Source organism: Panulirus ornatus, chromosome 25, assembly GCF_036320965.1.
Source record: "Panulirus ornatus isolate Po-2019 chromosome 25, ASM3632096v1, whole genome shotgun sequence".
NCBI lineage: Eukaryota > Metazoa > Arthropoda > Malacostraca > Decapoda > Palinuridae > Panulirus > Panulirus ornatus.
In genome coordinates this window covers 6,663,189-6,677,237 of record NC_092248.1, presented here as the reverse complement: position 1 = coordinate 6,677,237, position 14,049 = coordinate 6,663,189, and the positions used below count along the sequence as shown (strand labels likewise).

At 38.5% G+C, this 14,049-nt stretch overlaps 1 protein-coding gene across 3 annotated transcripts in view; it reads right to left on the bottom strand.

The window, feature by feature from the left end:
- Positions 1–248: 248 nt before the first annotated feature.
- Positions 249–14,049, bottom strand: part of LOC139757216 (growth hormone secretagogue receptor type 1-like) — a 247,583-nt gene continuing 233,782 nt past the window's right edge. For all 3 annotated transcript variants that reach the window (XM_071677386.1, XM_071677387.1, XM_071677388.1), the window contains exons 4-5: positions 7,234–7,414; positions 249–4,058 (exon numbers count right to left, since the gene is read on the bottom strand). In XM_071677386.1, the coding sequence (XP_071533487.1) occupies positions 3,311–4,058; positions 7,234–7,414 (929 nt within the window). In that variant the 3' untranslated portion in view covers positions 249–3,310. The remainder of the gene's footprint in view (positions 4,059–7,233; positions 7,415–14,049) is intronic.

Here is a 14,049-nt window from a genome sequence, read left to right as displayed (position 1 = left end):
ATGGGTAAATGCTATTAATATTTTCCAGTAACACTTTGAATTAAATTTCAACATTCTTCATTCACCATATATGTACTGTTTACAGAGTTATTTCAGACGTACAGACTTACAACATTCGATTCAAACCTCTTTATTTACACTTTCTATTTTCGCTTGCATTCTAGGGTTGATATAAACACTCCCTATTTACAATATATAAATAATCTCACAGGAACATTTTAACATTCACAAGTTATATTTACATATCCTATCATGTTTTATGTACACTTCATATGAAAACATCAGTCTTACATTTTTCATAGTCTATATATTTATGTTTTCCATATTCAGCAAGCTCCATTTGCATTCATTTTCACACTTTATACAACCTCCCATTATTACACTTGAGGTTTAGGATGGAAAACGTGGAATAATGACAGCCACATTCACCCGAGCAAGCTTTAAGTCAACTTTGTAAACAAAGTAGTAAATTCCGTTGTAAATAACAGTATTATTTACATGGAGGATCCGATTTATTTCCTTCATAAGAGAATATTTACCATCATTTCACACACGGTAAGGTCCTTCAGATGAAGTAAACAATAGATTAGAATAATATCAACAAAGAGGACATCCGTGGTGAAGTGGTGTATAAACTGCCCGGGGCTGAGCTCATACGTTCGAACCATGGGTGTGGCAGTTTGTCCACAGTCAACCCAGCTGTTCATCTTCCTTTAGATACTGGTCGTTAAATGGGTACCTGATTATATATATATTATTCATATATTCAGTTGCCCGCGCCATCTTAGCAAAAATAAGAAAATAAAACTATTGGCAACAATTATTGATGGAAAACTCAAATTCATTTACGAGCGTAAATTACTAATGCATTATAAAGGTATGGAAGGGAAGATCATGTCTCTAAGAAAAACAGACACACACACCAACACAGACACACCGTGTAAAACTCCCTCCCCGTACAGTACAAATAGGTGATGACACACGCACACCACAGACACACACACACACTTTGAAAGACATCCAAAATATGCAAAACAGAATTGGAAATCACTGACATGTAATGATATACTGTTTTTCACGTTGATGTTCATCAATACATATGTACAGTTATGATCACCACTACATATGATTCAGTGATGATCCATGCTACATTTTACTTATACACTGAAATGACACTACATTGATATTGTGAACAATTTGATGAACTTCAGGAGTTAACCTTCCCCTGATCACTTAGGTCTAGTAATTATGGCTAATACTAATCAGTGTAACCATTATATGGTTTATCAACGTACGGTTGGTTAGGAACAAAGAGAGATTGCAGGGGGGATGATTACGAACTAGTGGTTGGAGATGTGGTGACCACAGTGAGTGAAGAGTGGTGGTAATTGGTGGGGAATTGTGGTTTCAGGGATTGAAGGTGGGTACTGCAGTAGTAATGATGGAATTGGATGGGTTTTTTTTTCTTTTAAGAGGGATTAGAAAATGGGATGTGGCGGTGGGATTGGTGAGGTGATGGTGAGAAGCAAATGGCACAACACAACAGGGTTACTCACAGGTAGGAAATAATCTATACCATAGTCACATGAGGTAGAAAACACTAGACAAAGTCGACTGACCTTAGTATAATGTTATATTAATATACAGGAAATAACAGAGAGAAGTCATATAACAGTTTCCTTTCATAACTACATACAGACTGACACAAAAGCTGGAAGAAGAAGAAGAAGAAGAAGAAGAAGAAGAAGAAGAAGAAGAGGAAGAAGAGGAAGAGGAAGAAGCAGAAGAGGAAGGAGAATAAGAGAAGAAGAAGAAGAAGAAGAAAAAAAAAAAGAAGAGGAAGAAGAAGAAGAAGAAGAAGAAGAAGAGGAAGAAGAGGAAGAGGAAGAAGCAGAAGAGGAAGAAGAAGAAGAGAAGAAGAAGAAGAAGAAGAAGAAGAAAAAAGAAGAGGAAGAAGAAGAAGAAGAAGAAGAAGAAGAAGAAGAAGGAAGAGAGAGAATTCTTCTTTAGGAGCTTCACCAGTCTTTCCTTAACTTAAAGATTCATATCACTCAGACACCATACAGAACTTACCCTGAGTGCCTCTGCTTTTAAAAAGCAGATATAATACATACATATATATATATATATATATATATACTTGTAATTCATAATTATACAGCGAAGGTGAGAATATACACACTTATCTAATACATTCACCAAGTCATCCGTGTAAATGTCATGGATTAACACAGTTTCAAAACATGTAAACATTTGTCCAATAATAACATCACATTCTTCACAGACCCGAAAACACCCAGCCATTAGGGCCCCTTAGAGTGATGCACTCTTAAGGTTGTAAACCTACTAGTATTGTTAATAATAACCAACAGAAGTTACAATGAAGGAAAGCTTTATAATGCCCATAAAATGATACGGCTCCCTCCCCCAGTTTCATTTGGAGTCGCATCATGTCTCTCACTTCATTGAAACTCCAGTTTCACCTTATTTGATAGTTCTTAAAACACACACACACACACACACACACACACACACACACACACACACACACACACACACACACACACAACACACACACACACATAAAGAGATTTATATACTGGAAGATTAGTTTATATGACACCAAGAGATGTGGCTTTACTTACGTACTGGTTATAAACACCTGTCATAAAGCATTATGGTCATACAAACTTTATACAACATCTACGACACCAAAATACATCTGATTGACCTCTACAGAATAGGATTCCTTCTTGTATTCACCAGCGTAATGTTGATCCGTGTGACACTCACAGCTCAAAGCAATAAAATACCAAAAACAAAAAACGCGACGATGGAGAAGGATGAAGAGAGAGGGGTATGTGTGTGTGGTGGGTCTTGCCATCTTTAAACAAACTGTCCCATTAGTTTTTTTAAGCCCACTTCCTAAAGACATCGAATGACTGATGAATTTCCTAAAAAAAAAAGAAAAAACAAATCACATTATATTTTTTTCATTTTCTCTCAGGTAGAAACTATTCGTTTATATTAACAAAGTGGAGAATACAATCATCTAATGTTAAATTACATTATACATCATACTGAGACGTTTCAAGGCAGTGGTCACATTACAAGGAATGAATAAATATAATTATTATCATCAGGAATATATATATATATATATATATATATATATATATATATATATATATATATATATATATATATATATATATATAGGTCGGCAGAGTTCACAACCAGGAACTTAAAACCAAGACAGGTGATATCTCGCTAACACCACCACACTCCTGTAGGAGGAAGGTGACGTGAGCTAGACGAAGGTGTCCTTGGTTGTGGCTCTGGATTTACTACTGGTGGATGAGGCTAGACTCGTCTGGCGTGTGACCTGTGAGGAGGAAGACGCGGTAGACATGTAGCTACACTGGTTGCTGACGACGCTTTTTGAGTAGAGCGTCTTGTAGACCATGGAACAATTGGTGCCGTAGTTGAGGCGTAGGTTATGGCTGACGGTGGGGTTGTTGAAGGAGGTGTTGCTGTACGTGTGCTGGCGTTGGATGCGGCTTCGTTTGCCCCAGAAGACGCGAAGGAACGCCGAGCGGAACTTGGTCGAAGTCATGTTGTAGAGGATGGGGTTGATGGACGAGTTGATGTAGTACATGACGCGGCAGAAGTAGAGGAGGTTGTAGTAGACGTCGATGCCCAGGGAGTTGATCGTCTCGTTCGAGACGGCCATGATCCACAGGAAGAAGACCCGTAGAGGCATAAGACACAGGAAGAAGAAGAGGACGACTGTGGCTAACATGATGACGACCTGTCGCCTCGCCCTCATCTGTGGGTTCTCCTTCTTGTGTGTCAACTCGTAGGTGTCGACGAGCAGCTGACGCGCGATGACGGTGTAGACCCCCACCAGGAGCAGCAAGGGCGTGAAGAAGAACAGGATGTACGAGATGACGAAGAAGGACTTGGTCCAGTTGCTGGTCAGGGGCGTAAAGCAACTGGGCTTGTAAGATCCGTCATGGAAGCGTACCCTTTGGTGCTGGACAATGCGCAACACAGGCCTGGAAACACAGACGGTCAGTCAGTGACATTATGGTGGAAGTTAAGACTGGTAACGTCAGGTATACGAGGGCAAACATTGGGCTGGGCTTATACAAACTCTTTGACCCCTTAAGTGGAAATGGAAATTTGGTAATAGGACCGAAATAGGAGTTGGGGGGGGGGGATAATAAAACAGTGAAAATGATGATTAAAGGAAATCCATACAATATCTATTCTGAGAATTATAAAGAAATGAATTACTCGAGGAAAACCAGAGAAGTTCAACAAAGCTAAATGATCCTGAAGATGGAAAAATCTACCGATCGTTTGTGTGATGCAAACCTCCTGCTAAACTGGTGACCAATCTTCACTGTATGAATTAGCAGTATCAGCAAATACGATTATCCTCAGCTTCGAGTAATATGTGCGTTGGTGTCTTGTTTGTGGCCATTCGAAGCGATTCAGTAGCCTATTGCTTTAAGGTAAGCGATTCAGTAGCCTATTGCTTTAAGGTAAGCGATTCAAGTAGCCTATTGCTTTAAGGTAAGCGATTCAGTAGCCTATTGCTTTCAGGTTTACGGTTGGAACGAGAGTGGATATATATATGTTGCTCATGTTTACCTTCTGAATCTTTATTTACAAGTTGGATCGGAAAAAATGCGAGACATGAGAGTTTCATTTTGACTGTGAGGAAAACCTGAAATTCATCAGGGGGGAGAAATTAGTTACATTTTCTTTAATTTCTAGTGTGGACGTTAATTTAATATTGACAAAGCGTTACTACCGAGAGAGAACATCATATCGCAAATCCTCGTCAAAAGAATGAGACATGAGACGGAACTGAGCAGCAAATGCGGGGGAAGATCGACTTTATGAACACGACAGAACGAGGAACCCAGACAGTGCTATGTGGTTGATTACATTATGACCTTATAACGCAAGTAGAATATTGTTGTTGTTTTTCTTTTTTTTCCCCCCCACACGGGCACTGCACCTCGGTGAATTACCTTATTCCATTAAAATCCTTTGACGTGGTATGACTCCACTCCAGACGAGAGCAATGACAAGAGAATGTTAACACGAGTCAATTTCACTAATGCAATCCACGTAGAGCAGTTTCAACGCACAAACCTTACACGCACTCAGGGAATCTGATAATCTAAGTGCTTTTAGATCCTGTATGGAGGGAGGCAGAAGCGTTTCAAACCCTACTGAAAGAAAAAAAATGTATAATCTTGCCCGAAAAATCTGGCTTTGTGCTCTCCTGTGTTGAAATATCTTCACGGATGCGCCAAAGGATATGTGATGCGTGGGAATGCCACGGTTTTAAAAGATGAAGCGAGACTTTTATTCCAATGTATACGACGACACAACCCTTTAGTACGACGATACGACCGACCCTTGAGCACGACGATACGACCCTGGAGCACGACGACACGACCCTAGAACACAACACGACGACCCTTGAGCACGACGGTGCGACTTGGGTATAATGACCAGCTCATCATACCTGAGTCGTACCCGTCGTGCTCATCGGTGGTAGAGTCGTGTTCAAGAGTCGTTCCCGTCGTCCTCAAAGGCCGTAAAAAAAATCTTTGTTTTAAGGGATTTAAGGTCAAGAAGGGGAGGTCGTCTTGGACTTGTGTGTGTGTGTGTGTGTGTGTGTGTGTGTGTGTGTGTGTGTGTGTGTGTGTGTGTGTGTGTGTGGCGTGGCACCATGGGAACGACAAAGAGGCTGGCAGCCTAGATGGAGTGGCAAGAGTCGTGTAACACGCTCGCAAAACCCATACCCTCCGGGGCTCACAAAGCCTTAGCTAAGGATCCACGACCCTCGTCTTAAATGTGGGTACTTCTTCCCGACTTGTCCAACACTGAGACGTGGTTGTGTCCTTCGTCATGAAATCATCGACCTTTGGAAGGAGAGGAGTTGGTCTTTGACCCCACACACAGCTTCGAGACATATTGGTTAAGAACCGACCACGCTGGTCCGGGACATATTGGTTAAGAACCGACCACGATGGTCCAGGACATATTGGTTGAGGACCGACCACGATGGTCCGGGACATACTGGATAAGAACCGACCACGCTGGTCTGGGACATACTGGATAAGAACCGACCACACAGCTTCGTGGACATATTGACTGAGAATCAAGTACTGCACATGGCCTACCTGCCCTTTTGGATGCGAATCACTATGATCCCATATCACATTTTTACTTTCTCATTACGAAACTGAATCTCAAAAAAAAAAAAGATAATCTCTTTTGCATAACCCGCTATGAACCTGCTCTCAACCTTGTCTCAAAGGACAACGTTAACATGAAGCCGTATTTACGACACTGTTGATCAATCATACGTAACATATTGATCACACTTCATCACGGGTGTTAAAAAAAGAAAAACAAGCTAGACTGATTAACTGAAGCCCACGTCCGTATGGCGTTTCAGACAAGGTCAAATTTCAGCCTACGTGACACACACACACACACACACACACACACACACACACAAGTAGAAAGTGAAGTCATTTCACTGTGTTTGCGTACCATATTACAACTGAAGTTTACTTAGTAGACAAAACAGTCCTTTTTTTTTTTCCACCACATTAACATTATTAAACATGCCGAGCCTTCAAGGATTACATTAAATGACAATTTGTCGGAATATTGTATAGCAAAAGGGAACTGGATATTTACAAAATGTCATATGAAAAAAATATGGTTTAAATTCTGCAGTTGAAGTGTCTGCATTGCTAATATCTCGCACATGCCTGACATTAGTTTAACTTAATAAATAGCTCGTCACAAACCTAGCAAATACTATACTTATTCATTCTAGATCATCAAATATCTATCAAAGTATACATATATATATACAGTGAAGGTCATGACCTGACCTGATGCCATGTAATCTCCTCAGGTCACACACGATCACCACAAACATATATACAGGTCTTGTGACCTTTCCCCAGCCAGGATAGCTTCAGGTCACCACCTCCTCCTCCTCCTTCTCCTCCTCCTCCTCCTCCTCCTCCTCCTCATCCTCCTCATCCTCCTCCTCCCTTTCTCCTCCTCCTCCTCCTCCTTGGGCAGCGTTACACACACACACACACACACACACACACAGCCATGACCCCTCATACCATCTCACGACCCCTGGACCTCCCTCCCTCTCTTCCTCCCCACCATACGTACCCAGCAGAGACGAAGGCAACTACCCAGATGACAACTATGGCTGTGATAACCTTGGCTCTGGTGCAGCGGTAGCCGGCCTGCAGGGGTTGACAGATGACGAGGTATCGCTCCAGCGATATCACCACCAGCGAGAGGGCGGAGGCGTGAACCACGCTGGTCTCCACGTACGGGACGATCTTACCTGTGTCATCGGACATACCATTATGACAGAGGAAAATAACCTACAGACACACAAACACACTTAGATAAACCACACTTAAAAGCTGAATAAAACCTTACATAAACCCCACATACAACCTGAATAAAACCTTACATAAACCACACATAAAACCTGAATAAAACCTTAGATAAATCACACTTAAAACCTGAATAAAACCTTAGATAAACCACACTTAAAACCTAAATAAAACCTTAGATAAATTTCACTGAAAAGCTGAATAAAACCTTAGATAAACCACACTTAAAACCTGAATAAAACCTTAGATAAACCATACTTAAAAGCTGAATAAAACCTTAGATAAACCACACTTAAAACCTGAATAAAAACCTTAAATAAAGCACACTTAAAACCTGAATAAAACCTTAGATAAACCACACTTAAAACCTAAATAAAACCTTAGATAAACCACACTTAAAACCTGAATAAAACTTTAGATAAACCACACTTAAAACCTGAATAAAACCTTAGATAAACCACACTTAAAACATGAAGCCTTTGAGAGCACATCATCAGGGGCAAAAATCAAGATTTTTATCTAAGATTTAGGATAGTGTTTTATAAGTTTTAATTAAACATTTTGTATGGATGAAAAAGTATTTTGAAACTTTTGAGAAAGTAGTCTATACTCTATTCAGGAGTATTTTGTCTTTGGTTTAAGAGAGCGAGATGTGTAAGCTCTGAGGAAAGTATTTTTGTATACTTTGAAAGTTTTTTTTATATAAGGATTTGGAGAGTGTTTGGGTAGGTACAAGAAACTACTTTTGCTAGAGACATTCTCTTCCATATATTGAAATATTCAGCAAAGTATGGGAGATAATTTTTGCAAAGTTTGGGGAAGGTATTTTGTAAATATTTGAGAGAAAAAAAACTCTTAAAGGTTTCAGACAACAGTACATTGCATGGATTTTGGGAATGATTCATAATAAAAAAATGTACACTGCAGGCATCGCTGGATCACCCCGTCCATTTAGAAGAACATTTAGCTGTAGAGATAAAAAGGTCTTTGTAAATCTGGGTATTTTGCCTGCAGACAACCTGTAAACAAAAGAGAGAATATTCCTTTGAAATCTATTTCATTCTTTGGTTATTTTCTTTAGGGGTTTGGTTTAGTGTGATTTTGAAAACCAAGCCAAAAAAACTTGTCTATTAGATACACACATCTTACGAATCAGTCTAATTCTATTCTATTCCCGAAAAATGAATAATAATCCAAGGAAAACATGCCATAATGATAATAATAATGATAATAATAATAATAATAATAATAAATAATAATAATAATAATAATAATAATAATAATAATAAGAGAAACATAATGGCTGGTGTTAACAGGTCACATACATACATACATACATTCCTAAGAGTCCGCGGGGAAAATGAAACACTATAAGTTCCCAAGTGCACTTTCGTGTAATAATCACATCATCAGGGGAGACACAAGAGAGAAATATAACAGTCAGTTGATATACATCGAAGAGACGAAGCTTGGACGCCATTTGGTAAACATACATACATACATACATACATACATGCATACATACATACATATATACATACATACATATATACATACATGCATGCATGCATGCATACATACATACATACGTATGAATATGAGAGTCCAGGATGGTAACAGCAGAGCTAATGAGTGATTGAGATCGAACGCTGTATGGACCTAATCATGCTAATTACCTGTTCTGATAAACAGCACCTCCCTAATTAGTCTACTTTGATTTTATACCAGTCAATGTCACGAGTATCTAACTACTTCGTAATTTTCACAAGCAGTGGGGGGGGGGGACTCCCTTGTTACACTAAGTTTCCAATGAACTGAAACGAATTTCCTTACTTGAATCGTGCAATGGTGACGCGAAAACAAGAATCATTACATATGCAGAAAAGAATGCCTGATAAATGACCAAGGGGGGTCATTAAGGTCGTTCACGTCTTGTTTTTAATCACCAGTTGAAACAAAACAAAAAAACTACCCTTACATTTTCGTGTTAGACAATATGAGACAACGGACGAAGGAATACTGAAAAAAAACCCTACAACGCCCCTCACTTTTCTCTATAATTCTCAATGTGAACAAAACCAATTATACAATACGGACTATACTGTTTTCAAAACAGGTATAATGTATCTTATTCATCCTCTGTTTTCGGTTGTAATTACCATACGGGGCAGCTATCAACACTGTTAAGAAATGCGTCTCACATCCACGCTTACCAACGCTATCGAAACAGCGCGGGTGCCAGGACTCCACCCTGCTCACCTATATAGATAATTTATTTGCGAGGTGTACGTTCGACTGCGCGTGTGAGGGAAAATTATACGTGAAATCGACGCGTCAATAAATTCATGGATTTGGCAGCGTGAAAAGTTGACCCTTCACATAACTTTTCGCTTTTTTTCAAGCATGTCTCTTATATTCATCAATACCAACGAGAGCTTATCACAGTTTATGTAAATATTGTACAAATTTCTCTCTAAGTCAGACAACAAAAGGAACTTAAATCATGATACACGCAAGATGATTATCCAAGAATTTTTCCAATTAAAGTTTTCACTGGGGAAAAAAAATGCACTTTCATGTTACACACATAACTACACAGCCACTATCGTCGCAAAGAAAGCAACAGAAAATTTATGTACGCAAAAAACCATCCTTTCATCTTTTTACATAAACAGAGAAACGAAATTCTCGTTCACTAAGTATTCTTTCCACCTTTTCACATGACTATAAAAACGAAATTCTCGTCTACCGTGTGACCTTTCCACCTTTTCACATAAAAGATAAACACAAAACACAACGATTAATACACAAGTCGGTTTTCATATCTCTATCCTCCGTTTGTAGCTAACATGTCTGGAGAAAATCTTTCCCGACACGTAGCAACATAAAACTCAGTACCAGAGATGGGGGTTCGAATTATAAGATTAGGGCAGGTCAGAACAGCTCAGAATCTCTTTTGTGTGCGAGGAAATGCATCGAAGTGTTTACTACGGAGCGCCTCCTACTGGCAAAACTGTTCTGAATGCTTTACACACGACGCCGAAACCGAATTACAATTACCTCACAAAGGATTCGGGTGGGAGGGGAGTGTAGGATTTGTCGGAGGGAATTCCTTGCGCCACTTTTACGAGAGGAGATTAAATCACAATGCAGTTTTAGGAACATAAAAGTGAAGGTAATCTGGACCTTCCCCTGGCGAGCGAAGTCGGCCGGCTCCATTCTTGGCTCTATTACGGCCGGTTATTTCAACTCTTTTTATATTTTCTTTTTTTTTTTCGGAGGCTCTGAGGTTTTCTCCTCCTAATTCACCGTTGAGTGGGATCACGATTCGGTGTTGGAGCGTGCTTGAGAGAGAGAGAGAGAGAGAGAGAGAGAGAGAGAGAGAGAGAGAGAGAGAGAGAGAGAGAGAGAGAGAGAGAGAGAGAGAGAATCATGAAGGTGTGTTTAGGACTACTGATACACACACACACACACACACACACACACACACACACACACACACACAGACATGACCTAGATGTTCTTCACTGAGGAGCAACTCATCATTTAAACTGTTTCCAGGAACGTTTGTAATTTGCCTCAACTCTCACACTTTATATTTTTCGACAAGCACTTGAAAACTCTCTGGCTTTCGCTGTGCCAGATCTCATATACAGTGACCTTAACACTGAACAGTGACCTTGACACTGATATGACCCATATTTTCCCTTTTCCTCCCTCAAGGATTTTGGAAAATAGTTCGGCATAGCCTTTGACATCACCAGAGTAACAACAGAATGGGTGTGGTGCAAATATATTACAGCCTAACCATTCTTCATCTGATTTCTTTTTTCCACCCACTTCTATCTCTTATGGCATAGCGTCCATTCCAATTGTTCCTATCAACATTGGTGTCTCCTGAGGTACTATCCCATTCCTTCCATATACAGATGACTCCTCATTACATATCTGATCTCATTTTCCTACCGTTCTTCTACTCAAATACCCGTTCTTTTTCTCGCACTGAACCCATTTTCTCTCATAATTCAGACCTGTGGAGCGGTTAAGATAATGGAGAGGCAGTTACATGGTTAAATACAACAGTTCAGATAAAATAATAAATGCCTTTATTCACCTCAGAATATTACCCGTTTTCTCTCGACAATTTCAAAACATTACAAAGCAACCCTGCAGCAAATTTAATATAGTGGGCATTTCAGTCTCCTCTACTCTGTTCTAAACTTTTTAATACTGGATGTCATAAAATCTATTTGCTTTCCAAAAGTTATGTGTGTGATGTATAGGTACCCCAATCATTCTTGTTTTCTCTGAGCAATTATTTTACACCTAAAAGTGTCTCAATCGCTCGTACACGCAGTTGAAGTAGTTTTTCTTCCACTTCTCATTTAGCGAAGGTAATGTCAAAAGCCTTTCAGCTTAATAACATCCCCCATATATCACCTTTCGTCAACTATCCCAGTCCATCATCCACTAACATGTTGCTACTCTTTCTCTGTTCTACAAGTACTTTTTTTTTCTTTTCGTCCAACGTCATCATGAGGCGTGCGTGCGTGTCTTAGCTTCTAAAACCTGGACTAGTGGTACGCCGTCTGGCTCTTTGCTTCCAGTGGTTTATGTGTGGTGAGCAGTCATTATGAGGACTGACCGTTATGATAAGTCCTTTTCCAGTCTACTTCTTCTTTTCCCCATCTCTCTCTCTCTCTCTCTCTCTCTCTCTCTCTCTCTCTCTCTCTCTCTCTCTCTCCAAAATCCATAAGTAGCTAAACACATATGATACCTATCTTATGTTCGAGATAAATAATAATAATAATAATAATGATAATAATGATAATAATAATAATAATAATAATAATAATTCTCCCTGGGGATAGGGGAGAAAGAATACTTCCCACGTATTCCCTGCGTGTCGTAGAAGGCGACTAAAAGGGGAGGGAGCGGGGGGCTGGAAATCCTCCCCTCTCAATTTTTTTTTTAATTTTCCAAAAGAAGGAACAGAGAAGGGGGCCAGGTGAGGATATTCCCTCAGTGACCCAGTTCTCTGTTCTTAACGCTACCTCGCTAACGCGGGAAATGGCGAATAATTTGAAAAAAAAAAAAAAAAAAAAAAAATAATAATAATAATAATAATAATAATAATGATAATGATGATAATAATAACAATAAGCAAATTTAATAAGAAAAAATAATCTGCTCTAAACTAGCAATTAATTCTACACACATCCTCTTACCCTTACCACAGTGCCAATCCTGACGAGAGAGAAGCATTTAGTCTTCCAAAAGCAATATTAACCTTGATCGTGAACGATAGGCAACAGTGAAAATAAAAAAAAAGATACCCTTGACGTCACTGTTGTTTCCTGTTTCTCGTCTGTTTCAATTAAAATGACTGACATTCAATTCCGCAACAACTTCTGTATTCGTCTATGTCCTTCTATACTCCTATGGGGATACAATAGCTTGGCAGTGAAATTTTTCACATCAGTGCAATGCCTTAGCTATAATATCTATCTCTGTAAATCATTAAAAAAGAAAATAATAGTAAAATGTAGTTAGATTTCTCTCTTATGGTGACTTAGAGGAATGCTCAGCAAGAGGGAAAACCTTTAGTGTTGGATATATGAATATATACTTTATACAAACTGGATTTATTGACTCAATTTACTAAAGGGATTTATATGTAATGTTTACAAGATTATTTAAGGGATATATCCCCTAAATTTACGAACTGAATGAATTGATTCAATCAAAGAACTGTTGGCATCAATTAAATACTAAGAGTGTCTTGTGTGCCATTGAAAATGGCTTGAAATACAGTCGAAAGGTTGGAAATTTTGTATTTTTTCCAGTGAATATATATATATATATATATATATATATATATATATATATATATATATATATATATATATATATATATACATATATATATATATATATATATATATATATATATATATATATATATATATATATATATATATATATATAATCTTCGTTGTATATCTCCCCTGATGATGTGATCATTGCATGAAAGTGCACTTGGGAACTTATCGCGTTTCATTTCCCCGTGGACTCATAGGAAAGAATATATATATATATATATATATATATAAGATCTCGCCATCCAGGTGGAAATCAAATTTTATGGATAAACTTCAATAAAATGCGGAAAAACTTCTGAAAGTCGGGATGGGAGAGGAAAAAAATTTTCTCACAAAATATGGGTCATAAAATCTCGTCAGTTCACATGACTTATCCCTCTCTGTCCTCCTGGAGTCGAACAATAGAAAACTGAATTTTTTTTTTTCCAATATACGAATTATGCTTTTGTGTGCTAACATCAAACGCTTTCCCGGGGCCCAACTATGCCAAAATTATTAAATGATTTTTTTTTTCTACTCTCGTATTCGGTGCTATCAGGAAAAAATGGGAGATAATTTACATGACAGATTTTGATTAGAGAATATATTGTTTCAATAGTTTTTATTCTTTTTTTTCCCTTAGAGGACAGATATGTATTTGTTATAGTGCATTTTTCACGAATACAATGATTATTCATATACATATATATATATCGTAC